Source organism: Theropithecus gelada, chromosome 2, assembly GCF_003255815.1.
Source record: "Theropithecus gelada isolate Dixy chromosome 2, Tgel_1.0, whole genome shotgun sequence".
NCBI classification, from domain to species: Eukaryota; Metazoa; Chordata; class Mammalia; order Primates; family Cercopithecidae; genus Theropithecus; species Theropithecus gelada.
The window spans coordinates 107335145-107353753 of record NC_037669.1 but is presented as its reverse complement, the minus strand read 5'-3'; the positions used below and the strand labels follow the sequence as shown (position 1 = coordinate 107353753).

Here is an 18609-nt window from a genome sequence, read left to right as displayed (position 1 = left end):
GTGAGAACTTAACCGTGAAAGAAGTCTGAGCACACCTTCCTCCCAGACAAGGGGGAATAAAGAAAGGAAGATGATCAGGAGAGTTCTAAGTGGAGAGGGGGAAGCCGGGGGAGGTAACATCAGAGGGTGCACTGGCCCACTCAGCAAAGTAGGAGGCAGGGCAGCCTTGTGAAAATAGGAATGGAATAGAAAACTCAAGCAAACAGCCAAAAGCAAGGACAATTAGGGGAGGTTTCGAACTGGCAGATCTACCTCAACTGGCAATACAGCAAGTGTGCACCAGAAAAGATATCCTAGCTAGCAGTGGGGTTGGGAACTGATTTAATATCCTAGGCTAGCAGTGGGGTTGGGAACTGATTTATTAGTTAATGTTTTATATTTATTTACATATATATGTACTTATTTATTTATTTTTGAGATAGGCTCTTGCTCTGTCACCCAGGCTAGAGTGCAGTGATGTGATCTAGGCTCACTGCAGCTTTGACCTCCTGGGCTCAAGTGATCCTCCCACCTCAGCCTCCCGAGTAACTGGGACTAAAATTGCGCCACCACCCTAGGCTAATTTTTGTATTTTTTTGTTAGAGACAGGGTTTAACCATATTTCCCAGGCTGGTCTCAAACTCCTGGGCTCAAGCAATCCATCTGTCTTGGCCTCCCAAAGTGCTGGGATTACAGGCATGAGACACTGCACCCAGCCAGTATTTTTTAAAAATTGGAAATCCCTTGTAATAAGCCAAGTGTTGGGGGAAGAAGAGCAATAAAAGCAATGACATGGACTCAATATGAAACATCCAAAGCATCTGACACGTCTTTAAAATAAAAAAATCAGTACTCACCTTGTGCTCATTTCAAACTGTGGATTTCCTTGGTCTAAAATTTAAAAAAACAAAAAACAGCACTCTCAACTTTAAGCTAATTTGAATTGATTTTTAAATACACATATATGCATACAGAGAATACTATAAAAATATATAAAGGTGTATAGGTCTTGATCTTATTTTCCCAGGAATTCAGAAAACATTGCTGCAGTCCCTGGGCTCACGTGGTCCTGGCATCCTCCCCCACGTCTCTAGCCCATCCTGCTGAGTTTCCTGCATGCATTGATTCTGGGTCCATCCAAGTTTCTACAGTTAACTCCATTAATACTGAATTAAAGAATAAACAGTGTACCCATCAAATGCTGATTTTTTCCATGTGAGCCCAAATTATGTGACTTGATGAGGGAAAAAATCATGAGTCCCTGGGAGAGCGATAAGAATCACACTCTTTACTAAAGTGTTGTCCCAGGTATGAGCATAACACCAGATCTCAACCTCCAGAGGCCCCCCACTGCCTCCCATGGCATAAAAGCCAAATTCCTTGGCCTGATATTTGAGGCCATCTCAGTCTTTTTCCTTCCACCCTATCCTTGACTCTCCCAGGCTAAGCTCCAGATCATCACTGAATGTGCTCACATCAAAGCAGCTCTGTGATTTTCAAGGTTCCTGGGCCTACCTTTTACTACCGATGTGACTGGCACGTGTTGCCCAGTTGCTAGGATGGGATCATAGCCTTGATTTCTGCCAGGACTGGGGCTTTGCTTTGTATCCCACCCACAGCACTACCTGCTCCTGCATCCTTCTGGGTGGGGCCTGACCTTTCCCCGCAGTCTCCCTACACCTCCCGATCATAGGTAGTCATGCCACAGCTGAGGAGCTTGTCCCAAACCTCAGTGCCTGCCTCCCTCCTCAGCTTCTTGTGCTGCTATATCTCACCCATCAGTGACACGCTTCTCTTCCCTGCCCAAGCCCTAGCTGACTCCACAACACCTGGGTACAATGTCCTCTTCTGCCTGGTTATCTCTGAGAGGCCCTCTCTCTAAATCCCTCATTGGCTTCCACTGTCCTTCCTCTCACCCATGGCCCTGAGGTCACTCTATGCTCTCTATGCTTTGGCCAGTGTATAGGGTTATTATGCTTAACAATCCACAAAGGTTGAAAGGTGTTGTAGGATGGTGTAAAAATGAATCTAGGAGATAATGTTTATATGTCAGAGCTTTGTAAAGTGCTCAGCAGGCATAAGGTGCTGACAGTCCTGATATTCCTGATCTTGGAACCTGGGACACCATCTTCTCAACATTGCTTGGATACCCTCAAGGGTATCCAGAGAGCCTGAGTCTGCATTCTGCTCCTGGTTCAGCCCAGGGCCCTGGTTCCCACTCACTCACCATCCACTGTGGGCCCTCTCTGAATTCTTAGAGCCCTTGCCATTTGCATCACTCACAGAGACATTTCATCAGACCCTACTTGGTGTACTAGGCTCAGGAGACTCCGTTCTGCTGCGGATAAGTTGTGTAAAATTGACCCTCTGCTTGCACATCTGTAAAAGGAAGGGGCTGGTACAACACCACTGGGCCTTTCAGTTCAGTAGTGTTTTTCTTTTTATCTAAACCACAGGCTGGGGCCTGGTTTTGCTTCTTATCTAGATTTTTGCATTCCTGTCACAACCTAGAGAGCACAGTGCAGCACCAGTGCAGGTCTTAAGGAGGGCTTGAGAAATCTCTTTCTGAATTGTCAACTGAATAAATGTCATATCTTCATAACAAACTTGTCTTTTTCTGCAGGGCCAGGAAGGCAGCAGGGGAGTCAGTTAGAATTTAAATTTTAGATTAAGCTTAATATTGTTAAGAAGTCAATTCTCACCAAATTGGTCTAGAGGTTTTACATAATCCTAATCAAAATCTCAGTTAGTTTTTTTGAGAAGTTGACAAGCAGATTCTAAAATATATATAGAAGTATAAAGGACAGAGAATAATCAAAACAACTTTAAAAAGGAAGAACAAAATTAGAGGACTCTAACTACCTCATTTTAAGACTTATTAGAAAGCAGCAGTAACCAAGATAGTGAGGGACTGATGTCAAGGACTTATCAGAAAGCAGCAGTAACCAAGATAGTGAGGGACTGATGTCAAGGTAGACAAATAAATCAATGGAAATGAATCAGGCATCCAGAAATAGATGCACCTACATAAATAGTCAGTTGGAGAAAGAATAGTGTTTTTAACAACTGGCAATGGAAAAACTAGAACATCAATATGCAAAGGACTGAACTTTGATCCATACCTCACACCACATACAAATCAAAAACAGAAACAAACAAACAAACAAACCAACACCCAAAATGGATCAGCGACCTAAATGTAAAACTATAAAACTTCTGGAAGAAAACATAGGGAGGAAATCTTTATGGCGTTTGGATAGTGATTTCTTAGGCAGGACACCAAAAGCATGATCCATACAATTTTAAAATTAAATATTATAAGAATTAAAGTCTTTTGCTCTTCAAAAGTTACTCTTAGGAGAAAAATATGCCACACACTAAAAGAAAATATTTACAAAGCATTAAAAGGACATGTATCCAGGATATACATAAAAATTCTCAAAACTCAATAATAAGAAAACAATGAGCAAAAGATTTGAACAGACACTTCACCAAAGAAGATATAAAGATGGCAAAGCAGCACATAAAGAGATGCTCAACCATTAGTTACTAGAGAAAAGCAAATTAAAACCTTAATGACATACCACTATGCCCCTATTAGAAATCTGAAAATTTTAAAGACTGACAATACCAAGAATTGGTGAGGACATGGCACAAGTGGAATTCTCGTACATTACTATGGGAATGGAAGATGGTATAATCACTTTGGAAAGTAATTAGAAATTTCCTAAAAATTAAACATACACCTACCATATGGCCAAACCATTATACTCTTAGGTATTTACCTAAGAGAAATAAAAACACATGTCCACAGGAAGACTTGTACTTGCATGTTCATAGCAGCATTATTCAAAATGGCCCCAAAGCAGACACAAATCGGATGTTCATTAACAAGTAAATAGATAAAGAAAATGGGGTCTATCCAAACAATGAAATACTACTCAGCAACAACCAAAATATGTACTATTGTTTACAAAATGCAACATAGACGAATCTCAGAATAAATATGCCAAGGAGAGAAGCCAGACCAAAAAAAAGTACATACTGTATTATCTCTTATGAAATTCTAGAAAATGCAAACTAACCTCTAGTGACAGAAAGGAGATCGGTCATCACCTGGGGTGGGTGAGGGAGGGGCAGGAGGAAGGGAATGCAAAGGAGTGTGAACAAACCTTTGCGGATGATAGGCATGTTCATTATCCTGACTGTGGTGATGCCTTACAGATATATACAGATGTCAAAACTTATCAAATTGTACACTTTAAATATGTGTGGTTTATCGTGTCATTATACCTCAGTAAAGGAGTTTTAAAAATTATAGTAAAAAGTCTCTACCTAGAAACCTTAATAAGCTAAAATGTATGTCCCCAGGACTAACCCTAGCTATTCTATAGTTCTGGGGTGGAACCAGAAATCTGCATTTGTAGCAAGCCCTTCAAATAATTTGAATGCAGGTGGTCCTTAAACCACCGTTTGAGAAACACTGACCTAGTGAGTAAGGATTTCTAAACAAGCTTGTGACTAGAATGTTGTTTCTGCAGGAAACAAGTAATTTTTTCTACTAGTGTTACCATATCATTCCGTGTTAAGCCTCTAGGACACTCCTATTCAATTACCACAACATATATTTAACATAATATTAATAGTTGTAAAACAAAAGCAAATCATAGTTTTTCCCATCTTATTTTTATACAAAGTAAAATCAATGATATAATCTTGTTACTGGTTCTTGGCAGTTACCTACAGTTTAAATCAAGAGCTTATGTTGCTTCGTTTTTGTGACAGAAAACTGATGTGGTGGCTTCCCAGTTACACTACTTGGTTTATCTTTTCCCTTATCTTATGATGCACACCCCTTGCACATTCCTGAGCAGCTGATGATCACAGAAGACCTAGAAAAAGTGTGAGCTAGTTGCATTCCTGCTATCTCTAAAGACAAAGGTTATCTTTTCATTTTTACGTGATTTTTCTTACCCAAAATGCAAACCATTGCCAGTATAAATGATGGAAGATAGACTTTCCACATGAGACTGACATTTCTTCACCCTAGTAACATTACCTGAGGGGAACATCAGAACTCAATTGATAAAGTTTGCTGTGGATTTTCCCACCAAATATCCCTACTATTATGAGAATTGGTTCAAAAACAAAACAAAACAAAAAAACAAAATGAAAGGATAAAGCCTACTTAAAGATGATTTTTACTTGCTGAAAGGAGTACAGCATGTGATATCAGTCAAAATGGTGGAGAAAAAAACCCTCCCCAAATTCTCTTCTTTGTGAAAGCATGGAAAAAACTGGCCAAAAATGGTCAGAAAATTTATTTTCAGAACACTGGAAAATTTTTTCCTTTTTAAAAATTTTTTATTATACTTTAAGTTCTAGCATACATGTGCACAACGTGCAGGTTTGTTACATATGTATGTATGTGCCATGTTGGTGTGCTGCACCCATTAACTCATCATTTACATTAGGTATATCTCCTAATGCTATCCCTTCCACTTCCCCCTAACCCACGACAGGCCCCAGTGTGTGATGTTCCCCTTCCTGTGTCCAATTGTTCTCATTGTTCAATTCCCACCTACGAGTGAGAACATGCGGTGTTTGGTTTTCTGTTCTTGCGATAGTTGGTTCAGAATGATGGTTTCCAACTTCATCCATGTCCCTACAAAGGACACGAACTCATCCTTTTTTATGGCTGCATAGTATTCCATGGTGTATATGTGCCACATTTTCTTAATCCAGTCTATCATTGATAGGCATTTGGGTTGGTTCTAAGTCTTTGCTATTGTGAATAGTGCCACAATAAACATATGTGTGCATGTGTCTTTATAGCAGCATGATTTATAATCCTTTGGGCATATACCCAGTAATGGGATGGCTGGGTCAAATGGTATTTCTAGTTCTAGATCCTGGAGGAACGGCCACACTGTCTTCCACAATGGTTGAACTAGTTTACACTCCCACCACCAATGTAAGAGTGCTCCTATTTCTCCACATCCTCTCCAGCATCTGTTGTTTCCTGACTTTAATGATTGCCATTCTAACCGGTGTGAGATAGTATCTCATTGTGGTTTTGATTTGCATTTCTCTCTTGGCGAGTGATGATGAGCATTTTTTCATGTGTCTGTTGGCTGCATAAATGTCTTCTTTTGAGAAGTGTCTGTTCGTATCCTTCGCCTACTTTTTGATGGGGTTGTTTGATTTTTTTGTTGTAAATTTATTTAAGTTCTTTGTAGATTCTGGATGTTAGCTCTTTGTCAGATGGGTAGATTGTAAAAATTTTCTCCCATTCTGTAGGTTGCCTGTTCACTCTGATGGTAGTTTCTTTTGCTGTGCAGAAGCTCTTTAGTTTAATTAGATCTCATTTGTCAATTTTGGCTTTTGTTGCCATTGCTTTTGGTGTTTTAGTCATGAAGTCCTTGCCCATGCCTCTGTCCTGAATGATATTGCCTAGGTTTTCTTCTAGGGTTTTTGTGGTTTCAGGTCTAACACTTAAGTCTTTAATCCATCTTGACTTAATTTTTGTATAAGGTGTAAGGAAGGGATCCAGTTTCAGCTTTCTACATACGGCTAGCCAGTTTTTCCAGCACCATTTATTAAATAGGGAATCCTTTCCCCATTTCTTGTTTTTGTCAGGTTTGTCAAAGATCAGATGGCTGTAGATGTGTGGTATTATTTCTGAGGTCTCTGTTCTGTTCCATTGGTCTATATCTCTGTTTTGGTACCAGTACCATGCTGTTTTGGTTACTGTAGCCTTGTAGTATAGTTTGAAGTCAGGTAGTGTGATGCCTCCAGCTTTGTTCTTTTGGCTTAGGATTGTCTTGGCAATGCGGGCTCTTTTTTGGTTCTATATGAACTTTAAAGTAGTTCTTTCCAATTCTGTGAAGAAAGTCTTTGGTAGCTTGATGGGGATGGCACTGAATCTATAAATTACCTTGGGCAGTATGGCCATTTTCACAATACTGATTCTTCCTATCCATGAGCATGGAATGTTCTTCCATTTGTTTGTGTCCTCTTTTATTTCACTGAGCAGTGGTTTGTAGTTCTCCTTGAAGAGGTCCTTCATATCCCTTGTAAGTTGGATTCCTAGTTATTTTATTCCCTTTGAAGCTATTGTGAATGGGAGTTCACTCATTATTTGGCTCTCTGTTTATCTGTTATTGTTGTATAGGAATGCTTGTGATTTTTGCACATTGATTTTGTATCCTGAGACTTGCTGAAGTTGCTTATCAGCTTAAGGAGATTTTGGACTGAGATGATGGGGTTTGCTAACTATACAATCATGTCATCTGCAAACAGGGACAATTTGACTTCCTCTTTTCCTAATTGAATACCCTTTATTTCTTTCTCCTGCCTGATTGCCTTGGCCAGAACTTCCAACACTATGTTGAATAGGAGTGGTGAGAGAGGGCATCCCTGTCTTGTGCCAGTTTTCAAAGGGAATGCTTCCAGTTTTTGCCCGTTCAGTATGACATTGGCTGTGGGTTTGTCATAAATAGTTCTTATTATTTTGAGATACGTTCCATCAATACCTAGTTTATTGAGAGTTTTTAGCATGAAGTGCTGTTGAATTTTGTCAAAGGCCTTTTCTGCATCTATTGAGATAATCATGTGGTTTTTATCTTTAGAGAACACTGGAAATTAAACGATGGCTTGCAGCAATCTGGAGAGCATTTGTTCAAGGAAAATGGCTGTGTCTCAGTATGAACAGTGAGCTTTTTAACTTGCCCTATTTCTATCCTCCCCTTCCTTGGGGGTAGCCTTAGAAATGAACAGCCTGCAATGATGGTGAAAATCAGCAGTTTGGCAGCCATGGGAGGGGCAGAACAGGAATGGGGGACCTACGGAGCCTCAGTCTTATAGAATTATCATTATTTGACCTGTCCAGGGGTTTCTAGGAATACCCCACCTGCAAGGCTGTCTTTATTAGGCCTGACTCAGAACTTGCCCAATGTGAAAAGTCTTTTCCCCAAAGGCCTTTGTAGAAAATGATTACAGGCAATTGTTTAACTTCTTGGTTGCTTGAGGTATTGGCTAACAGTGGGGCAAACATGGGCTAATCAAGAAATTTAAAAGGGAAAGCTCAGGAATAAGATGCTCATAGAGGCTTGTAAAGGCTCCAAAATATTTGTGAGACTCTAGAAGACCATGCACACATTTCCTGTGAATATGTTCAGGACAGATCTGAGAAGGCCCCATGATCTTACCTCTGGCTGATCTTGATGATCTGCACACACAGAAAGTGAAGGCTAGGCTAGAACTGTCAAGTGCCAGGCTGAGTGAGAAGGTGTGCCCTAATGTGCACACAGAGCCCCTTGGCAAAGACTAGAAGACTTATTGGTTTCAGGTGTTTAAAGAAATCTCTGTCGGGTCATTAGTATTTAAATCACTAAGCTAACTGAGCACAGGCTTCAAGGGCTGCACATAAGTATAGACTTCACAGAATTCGTTTAGAAAAGTCACTAAAACAAACAACAATAAACAGTAACAACAACAAACAGGAGAGGTGGGAAAGTCCAATTTCCAGAGTTGCTACATTATGTTATTTAAAATGTCTAATTTTAACAGAAAATTATGAGACATATAAAGAAATAAGAAAATGCAGTCTACACCCAGGGAAAAAGCAAAACCAGTCAATAGAAACTGTTCTGAGGCTGGGTGCTGTGGTTCATGCCTGTAATCCCAGCACTTCAGGAGGCTGAGGCAGGCGGATCACCTGAGGTCTGGAGTTCAAGACCAGCCTGACCAACATGGTGAAACCCCATCTATACAAAAACAAAACAAAACAAAAAAACCCCAAAAATTAGCTGGGCATGGTGGCGTGCACCTGTAATCCCAGCTACTTGGGAGGCTGAGGCAGAAGAATCACTTGAACCCAGGAGGCAGAGGTAGCAGTGAGCCAAGATTGCACCACTGCGCTCTAGTCTGGGCTACAGAGCAAGGCTCTGTCTCAAAAAAGAAAGAAAAAAAGAGAAAGAACAAAAGAAAGAAAGAAAGAGAGAGAGAAAGAAAGAAAATAACTCTTCCTGAGGAAGCCAAGATACTGACCTTACTAGACCAATACTTTAAATGAACTATTTTTACATGTTCAAGAAGTGAAAGGAAATCAAATATAAAGACTAAAGGAAAGTAAGAGAACAAATCCTCATTAAATAGAGAATATAAATATTTGTTTTAAAGGACCAAACAGAAATTCTAGATTTCAAAAGTATAATAATTGAATGAGAAATTCACTAGAGTGGCTAGATAGCAGATCTGAGTAGGCAGAAGAAAGTATGAGAGAACTCAGATATAGGTTAATTGAAGCTATCCAGTCTGAGGAAGAGAAAGAAAGAGGAATGAAGGAAAAATGAATAGAGCCTCAGGGACTGCGAGATACCTTCAAGCATGCTAATAATGCATAATGGCAGTCTCAGAAGGAGAGAGGGGTAAATGGGCTAAAATAATATTTAAAGAAACAATGGCTGAACATTTCCCAAATTTGATGAAAAACATTAATCTTTACCTTCAAGAAAGTCTATAAACCCCAAAAAATATAAATTCAAAGAGATCAAGATCCACACCTAGACATATCATAATCAAACTGTCAACAAAGACAATGAAAGAATCTTGAAAGCAGCAAGCATACAGAAGGACTCTTCAATAAGATTAACAGCTGATTTCTATCAGAAATCACAGAATCCAGAAGGCAATGGCATGACATATTCAAAGTGCTTAGAAAAAAAAGAGTGTCAACAAAGAATTCTATACCTAAAGGCAATTTATTTTCAACAATGATGCCAAGACCATTCAAAGTGGGCAAAGAATAGTCTTTTCAATCAATGGTTCTGGGACAATGGATATCCACATTTAAAAGAATGAACTTGGGTCCCTAATTCACATCATATACAAAAATTAACTTGGAATGAATCAAAGACTTAACTGTAAGAGTTAGAACTATAAACTCTTTGCAAAGAACACTATCAAGAGAGTAAAAAGACAATGCACAGTATGGGAAAAAATACTTGCAAATAATATATCTGATAAAAGTCCAGTATCCAGAATAACCATAAAATGACAAGCTAATTAAAAAACATACAAAGGAGTTAATAGACATTTCTACAAAGAAGATACACCAATGACCAATATGCATGTTAAAAGATGCTCAACATCACTAGCCATGAGGGAAATGTAAATCAAAATCACAATGAGATACCAGTACATGCCCACTAGGATGGCAATAATAATGATAATAATAAGGTTATTATAATGAACAATAAAAGTGTTAGTAAGGAAATGGAGAAAATTGAACCCAACTATTATATTGCTGGTGTGAATGTGAAATGGTGGTATTGTTTTGAAAGATGATTTGGAAGTTCCTCAGAAAGTTAACAAAAGTTACCATATGGTCTGGCAATTCCACATACATACACTCAAGAAAATTGGAAATAAAGATTCATACAAAAATCTGTACACAAATATCCATAGCAGCTTTACTTACAGTATCCAAAAAGGGGAAAAAACCCAAATCTTCATCAACTAATGAATGGATAAACAAAGATGGTATATCCATACAATGGACTGTTATTCAGCCATAAAAATGTATGAAGTACTGATAGATACTACAACATAAATGAAACTTAAAAAAATATGCCAAGTGAAAGAAGCTAGATAGAAAGGGCTATATATGTAATGTGTAGAGGAAAATCCAATAGAGATAGGAAATACATTAGTGATTGCCAGGGGCTGGGGGAAGAGGAAAGATGGAGAATGATTGCTAACTGGTACAGAATTTTTTTGTTGGGAGAGAGTTATGAAAATATTTTGGAAGTAGAATTAGAATTAGGTTGTTAAATACTTTAAAACAAAAAACAGATGGGCGTGGTGGCTCACGCCTGTAATCCCAGCACTTTGGGAGGCCGAGGCGGGTGGATCACGAGGTCAGGAGATCAAGACCATCCTGCCCAACATGGTGAAAACCTGTCTCTACTAGAAATACAAAAATTAGCCAGACGTGGTGGCGCACCTGTAGTCCCAGCTACTCGGGAGGCTGAGGCAGGAGAATCACTTGAACCCGGAAGGCAGAGGTTGCAGTGAGCCTAGATGGCGCCACTGCACTCCAGCCTGGGCGACAAGAGCAAAAACTCCATCTCAAAACAAAACAAAAGACAAAAGTAAAAAGTAAAAAAAATAGAATTAGACTAGGGATGGTTACTGAGCCTTGTGAATAGTCTAAAACCCACTGAATTGTGTACTTTAAGACAGTAAATTTTATGGTATGTTAATTATATCTTGATGTTTTAAAAAAGTAGTACAGTGTCTGAAAGGTAGTATTGGCCATTTAAATCTCTGTTAACATTTTCTTGGGTGGCCTTCAGATTTTTGATTAAGAAGTTGACCTTGGCAATTAGGTGGTGGGGGGAACACAACCAAAAGGGACAAACCAGCACAACCACACACAATGACACAACCCCTCCACCTCCACCACAGTCAAAAGCAAGCACAGGTGCTTCCAGGGACTGTGAAAATGTGGCCACATTTGTTTTCCCAGCAAACCATTTTCTTTAACAATATCCCCAATTTGCATATCCCCCACTGAGCTGAAATCAGTATAACTCTACAGGCGAAAGTCAGCAGGGGTAACCTACCTGTAATATTATTTTGTTGTTCCATCAATAATTTACTTATTTCTGAAAACCAACAGTCTCTGATTTCTTTTGAAGCTGCCTGCAATTACACATAAGAAAACACTATGAGTATAAGACTACCCTGAGTATTAATTGCAGAGTTTTTATTCTCCCAGTGACCGTTAGCATAATGAGATAGAAAACACTCGTCGAGTTATGGGAACACAATGAGGAAAGAGTAGAGGAGACCCATGGGGAAGGCATGAGCTTTACCTGCAGGATGTATTTCTCAAGTCCATTTCGACTGGCAATTTCAAACTTTCTATGGCTCCCCCTTCCAAGCTGGCGAATTGAAAGTGTCGTCAACTATTATAAAGAGGGAAGAGAAATGTTCTATACCATCGTTTTCTGATTTTAAAATAGTCCCTGTCAATCACTCTAATCCTTTCTGTCCCTGACAGCTCTCTTCTTTCATCTTCCTTTCAAGTTTTTGCTTTCCTCTCTTAATGACCCCAAGACAGCATAAAACACAATCTGGTACAGTGTCTTCTGTCTCATCTGCTTCAGAAGGTAACACAGACTGTTAACTTTCCACTGTATCTTTCTGCAGGAGGCGCTGCAGCCCTCAGCCTTTCAGTGAAGAGACCATTTCTCCTTCAACACCTATTTTACAACTTTCTACATAATAGTAACTGAACAAGGATCCATTAAGAAACATAAGCAACAAGGCCGGGTGTGGTGGCTCATGCCCCTGTAATCAGTCCTGTAATTCCAGCACTTTGAGAGGCCTAGGTAGGTGGATCACCTGAGGTCAGGAGTTCGAGACCAGCCTGACCGACACGGTGAAACTCTGTCTCTACTAAAAATACAAAATTAGCTGGGTGTGTTGGTGCGCACCTGTAATCCCAGCTACTTGGGAGGCTGAGGTAAGAGAATTGCTTGAACCTGGGAGGCAGAGGTTGCAGTTAGCCAAGATCATGCCATTGCACTCCTGCCTGGGCAACAAGAGCAAAACTCTGTCTCAAAAAAAAAAAAAGAAAAAGAAAGAAACATAAATAACAAAGGCTACTATGAACAAATTAACAGCTTTAATCACAAGAGCATAAATGTATAGGTGTGTGACTCCTGTATGTGTGTGTGTGTGTGTGTGTGTGTGTGTGTGTACCTGATAGCTAACTGGCTATACAGATAGCTAAACAGTTTCTAAACAGGCGAGAAAACAATGCTTGGTGTGGGCCTGGGTCCCTTAGACCCCAAGGTCAGGACAATGCCTGCACTTAGACACAAAGATGCACCGTTGAGAAGGGCAAATCTAAGATGAAATCCAGCCCATGTTCTCACCACTATGCCTTTCACCTCTCTTTCACCTCTTTGCCTGGAGGAAAGAGGGTACTTTTACTAATTAGTTTGTCCAGACCGGCTACCATACAGTCTTTTTTCTCTAGTACAAAGGCATCTCCTATGCCAGCCCTGGCCCTGTCTAGAGACTGATTGTAAGCTCTGACCCTGGAGTCAGACAGACCTGGGTATGGATTCTAGCTGTGTGGGGTGGTATTTGGCAAGTTAACTTCACCTCTCTGCACTGCAGCTTCCTCATCTGTAAAATAAGGAAACAATCTCTCTCTTTCTGCACAGGGCAACTCCCAGAGGCAACAGGACTCCCTTTACCTTCATGGCCTTCTTGAAGCTGTAATGAGGAGACAATCCCTGGTCCCCAGGCTCCATTCGTATCTTACAGAACACTATTCCCCTTTCAAATAGGTAGATTTGCCTCTGGCTGGGCTTAAATCGAATCAAATCCTTCATTTTATAACGATCCTTGTGAATTGTCCAGACGCTGAAAGGGCCGTGCAGCAACAGCTGGCCTAGTTTTCCAATATCATCCTTTTGGAAACACACATACAGGAAAAGAAGCTGTAAAATTACTTGACAGAGAAAGAAGCCTTTGTGGCCTGTTTTCAAATTTTAGAAAGTGTGCTTCTTTGAAGTTTACAATTCTAACAGTGCTATTCAGGCTGATCTGTCACTAAATCAAAACTACAATTTTGTGAGCTTCACTGAGTGTGGCACCGTTTAGTTATACAAGGAAATCAATTCAGCTATGAAAGGTAATGCTACACGTAAAGAATGCTAGAAATACTTGAGCTAGAGATAAGGGACTGTGATATTTTTGACTCAGTTAATTTTTAACTAGCAGAATTCAATTTCTTCTGCACTATGTTTGATACGTGACAGTCTCCTTCAAAGGGACAAGAAATTAACATTTCAATTATGTCCAGGAGAGACAGAATTTTGGCTGCATTATGGACCCATGAGCATCTGTGTGTTCCATCTGCATCCTAACTTCTGCTTCAGGTATATGAGAATCTGAGAACATGAAGCTTTTTCTGAAAAGAGAAAGTTTAGTATGATCTAATCTTCATAACATTGTAATGGAAACATTAACTGCATTCAGCTCTGGGTTTTTCAGAGTGAGTCAACAGTGCCAAGATAATACCAAATGACAGGTAAAAGTCTGTTTGACTCTAGGTATACACTGAGTTGCCTCTCTCTCCACCAGCAAGGCTGCCTTTGTCACATGTCTGGTTGAAAGTCCAAATGAGATGACCCTGCCTTCTCTGAGCTCTCTTCAAAAGACAGTGGACTAAGACGAGCTGGGAGCGAGACATTTTATCTGGTATTTTTCAAAACTTTGATTGCTTAAAGCAGATAAGAATTCATTTCCCTGGATAAAAACACCAAAAGGAACAAATTATTTGAAGGGGACAAAGACAAAGAAATCTCTCTAAGTGACCTCTAGCTGAGATCAATCCTTATGATTCCTGAGTTAATACCGGAAATACATACTCCATTCATAATTCATTGGGCATTTTTATAATTTATAGTTTATATGTTAGGCAAACTTTAGGTTTGTTTTTTTTTTTTTTTTTTTTTTTTTTTTTTTTTTTTTTTTTTTTTTGAGACGGAGTCTCGCTGTGTCGCCCAGGCTGGAGTGCAGTGGCCGGATCTCAGCTCACTGCAAGCTCCGCCTCCCGGGTTTTTACGCCATTCTCCTGCCTCAGCCTCCCGAGTAGCCGGGACTACAGGCGCCTGCCACCTCGCCCGGCTAGTTTTTCGTATTTTTTAGTAGAGACGGGGTTTCACCGTGTTAGCCAGGATGGTCTCGAACTCCTGACCTCGTGATCCGCCCGTCTCGGCCTCCCAAAGTGCTGGGATTACAGGCTTGAGCCACCGCGCCCGGCCAGGTTTGTTTTTTTTTTTAAAGAATTGACTTAACTTCTGAAACATTAAAAGAAAAACTTCAAGAGCAATAAACTCTAGTCATTTCTATGGTGTCTATGGCATTATTTTCTATGTTAATTTTTTATTTTCTTCTTTGGAAAATTTATATATGTCGACTGCGGTGAATAAAACCCTCAAACGTCCAGGAACGAGGCCTTCTTTCCTAAAAGCCAATGCTCCTGTTCTGTGTTAACAGTTCACCGCATTCCAAAACAGAAGGGTGGATAGGCCCATGAGGACCCTGGATACTTTTTTCACTCTATCTGCATCCATCAAGGATCTACTCAAATGTGATCACTACAGATCTTAGTGATTGCTTTTTCCTTTAAACTCATTCAGTTCGTACTCAATATCGACATAAATAGTGCAGGAAGTATGTTTTAGTAAAAGCAACTGGTAGAAGTAGATACTTAATATTTGCCGCATAAACAAATGTTATCAGCACAGGTTGAGCATCCATAATTTAAAAAATCTGAAATCCTCCAACATCTGGAACTTTCTGAGAACCAATATGACACTGGAGGTGAAAAATTCCATACCTGCCCACGTGTGATGGGTGGCAGTCAAAACACAGTCAAAATTTTGCTTCACGCACAAAATTATTTTTTATTTATTTATTTTTTTGAAATGGAGTCTTGCTCTGTTGCCCAGGCTGGAGTGCAGTGGCGCAACCTTGGCTCACTGCAACCTCTGCATCCTGAGTTCAAGGGACTCTCCTGCCTCAGCCTCCCAAGTAGCTGGGATTACAGGCGTGCATCACCATGCCCAGCTAATTTTTGTATTTTTAGTAGAGCTGGGGTTTCGGCATGTTGGCCAGGCTGGTCTCGAACTCCTGATCTCTGGTGATCTGCCCGCCTTGGGCTCCCAAAGTGCTTGGATTACAGGTATGACCAACTGCGCCCAGCCTTCATGCACAAAATTATTTAAAACATGTAAAATTACCTTCAGTCTAATTGTATAAGGTATACATGAAACATAAATGAATTTCGTGTTTAGACTTGGGTTCCATCCCCAACATAACTCAATATGTATATGCAAATATTCCAATCCTCCCCTTAAAAAAAAAAAGTCCAAAACACTTTTGGTCTCAAGCATTTTGGCTAAGGGATATTCAAACTTGTAGTTTCTATCTTACAATGTATTCACTCTCTACCTCACTTTAAACATTTGACACATCTTAGAGAAATACATACAGTATAGGCAGATAGAAAATAACTGAGAGAATTAGGGTGAAGAAAAAACAAAGAAGTTGGGAGGTTGGCGCCTGCCTGTAGTCGCAACTACTTGGGAGGCTGAGGCAGGAGGATCACTCGAGTCCATGAGTTGGAGACCAGTCTGGGAAACATAGGGAGATCCCCATCCCTAAAAATAAAGATAATAAATCAGATGAACTATTCCAGAAGGTGTAGAAGATGAAAGAAAAGATGAAGAGGTTATATGTAAAATGCATATAATAAAGTCATTTAAACTTGCTGCAGACTTGGCTCTGACTTTCTAATAGCAATACAGAGGGAAACATGGTGAGTGATATGATTTATTGTGTCTGAAGACATACACAAACAAGTTGTTCAGGAAAAGCACAGCTATTCCTGTTAAGCTATAAGAAACATTTCTCCCAATGATATGTTGTCACTGAGCAACATCCTCAACCACGCTCTATATTAGAAAGAGGAACATGTTTTAGGTAAAGCTGCTCGTAAGAACACATGTGGTCAGTGTGGAGGCTCAGCTGTCAAAGTAATTCTAGAAGAGGCTAGGATGATGGGGGAAGGGGAGTAAGTAAGTCCAGGTGTCCTCTCTCTAATGACTTGTGGAAGATGGGGTGACGTGAGTTAAGGCATCTGCAAGGCTACAGACTATTGCTGTAGAGGAAACAGCCTCAACCAGAAATGCTGAAGAGGCAGCCTCAGGCAGCTAGGTTTGTGCTTTATTACCTCTGAACCTTCCTTCTCACCCCATCCACAGCCATGCTGCTGTACCTTCATAGGCAAGTTTTGAGGTTCTCACAGACATGAGATTTTGGGGGAACACTCTTCAATCCAGTACAGGGGCAACACTGAACGAACTCCTTGGATAAATCAGTATTCCCTCACTGTGATGAGTCTTTTGCTTCCTGTCCCCTACTCCCAAGCACCACTAAATGCCAATAAATAAATACGAGGGAATGCCAATAAATAAATAAATACCAGGGAACACGTATCTGAAAGAGGTTGTGTAATGTGGCCTCTGACCTTGAGATCAATTACAGTCTAGTTGGAAAGAAAAGGTACACATGACAGAAAAGGTCATTCTTGCTCCTACTCAGGGATGTGAATTCAGAGAGGCACCAGCAGCTGACCATAGGGCCCCCAGCATAAAACAATGTGCCAGGGGTTGGAGGTGGCAATGTAGTATCTCCCTGAACTGAAGAAAACAGGAGGATGCGGTGACCAGCAGGAGATGGGGTTGTGAGATGCTTTAGGGGAAAGCAGGCAGCGGAATAAACAAAAAGGAAACAACTATGAAGTAGGTGAGTCATTAGAAATTATGAGGAAGAGGAAGACAGTGACGGAAGGGAAAAAAACAGTCAGTAGGTGGTAAGAGGAGGGGCGAGCAGGCATGTAGGTGCACTTGACACATACAGGCAGGGCACATGGGTAAGAACCCCGGCTCCCTCCCCAGGCCCAGGCCCCAGAGCTGCTGTGGATCCCAGGTTTGTTCAGTTCCCATCTCCGTGAGCCTGGCTTTGCCATGGTGACTTCTTGAGACGCCGCAGGTCAGCTTTCCAGTAAGCCCATTATCACCGGAAGTGACTGGAGAGAGTCGCTGGGTCTTTCAAGTCTGGCAGAAACATACGGGCACATATCCTCTGGGTCATATTGCACAATGGTTCTCAGACCACACATATGACGGGATCGCCCATCTCCACACCCAAGGTCCAATCTCCAGCGAGTGAGCACATGCCCTACGCGGTGCTGATGAAGAGCAGGCACACACGCTTCACCGTCATCACGGTGTGTGCTGTGTGGAGCTACTCCGCCTCCAACAGGAAGCTGCAGGGACATTCCCTGAGCAGGAGCAAGAATGACCTTTTCCATCATGTGTACCTTTTCTTTCCAACTAGACTGTAATTGATCTCAAGGTCAGAGGCCACGTTGCACAACCTCTTTCAGATACATGTTCCCTGGTATTTATTTATTTATTGGCATTCCCTCATATTTATTTATTGGCATTTAGTGGTGCTTGGGAGTAGGGGACAGGAAGCAAAAGACTCATCACTGTGAGGGAATACTGATTTATCCAAGGAGTTCATTCAGTGATGCCTCTGTACTGGGTTGAAGAGTGTTGCCCCAAAATCTCATGTCTATGAGAACCTCAAAATATGACCTTATTAGGAAAGAGGGTCTTTGCGGATATAATTGGTTAAGATGGGGTTGCACTTGGTTAGGATGTGTCCAAATCCAATGACCAGTGTCCTTATCAAAAGAGAAAACAAAGAAATGGAGACGCACGCTGAAGGAACAGCCATGCGAGGACAGAGGCAGAAATTGGAGTGGGGCAGCTGTCAGTCAAGGAACTCCAAGAATTGCCGGCAGTCACCGGAAGCTCGGAAGAGGTAAGGAAGGATTCTTCCTGAGAGCCTTCAGAGGGAACGTGGGCCTGCTCACACCTTGACTTTGGACGTCTAGCCTTCAAAACTGTGAGAGAATAAATTTCTGTTGTTTGAAGTCAAGTAGTTTGTGGTTCTTTGTGACATCAG

At 40.8% G+C, this 18609-nt stretch overlaps 1 protein-coding gene across 2 annotated transcripts in view; it reads right to left on the bottom strand.

Moving 5' to 3' along the window:
* MCF2L2 (MCF.2 cell line derived transforming sequence-like 2) overlaps nucleotides 1-18609 on the bottom strand; it is a 251075-nt gene that overhangs the window by 13909 nt on the left and 218557 nt on the right. For both annotated transcript variants that reach the window (XM_025377532.1, XM_025377531.1), the window contains exons 23-26: nucleotides 13257-13472; nucleotides 11862-11954; nucleotides 11610-11688; nucleotides 837-870 (exon numbers count right to left, since the gene is read on the bottom strand). In XM_025377532.1, the coding sequence (XP_025233317.1) occupies nucleotides 837-870; nucleotides 11610-11688; nucleotides 11862-11954; nucleotides 13257-13472 (422 nt within the window). The remainder of the gene's footprint in view (nucleotides 1-836; nucleotides 871-11609; nucleotides 11689-11861; nucleotides 11955-13256; nucleotides 13473-18609) is intronic.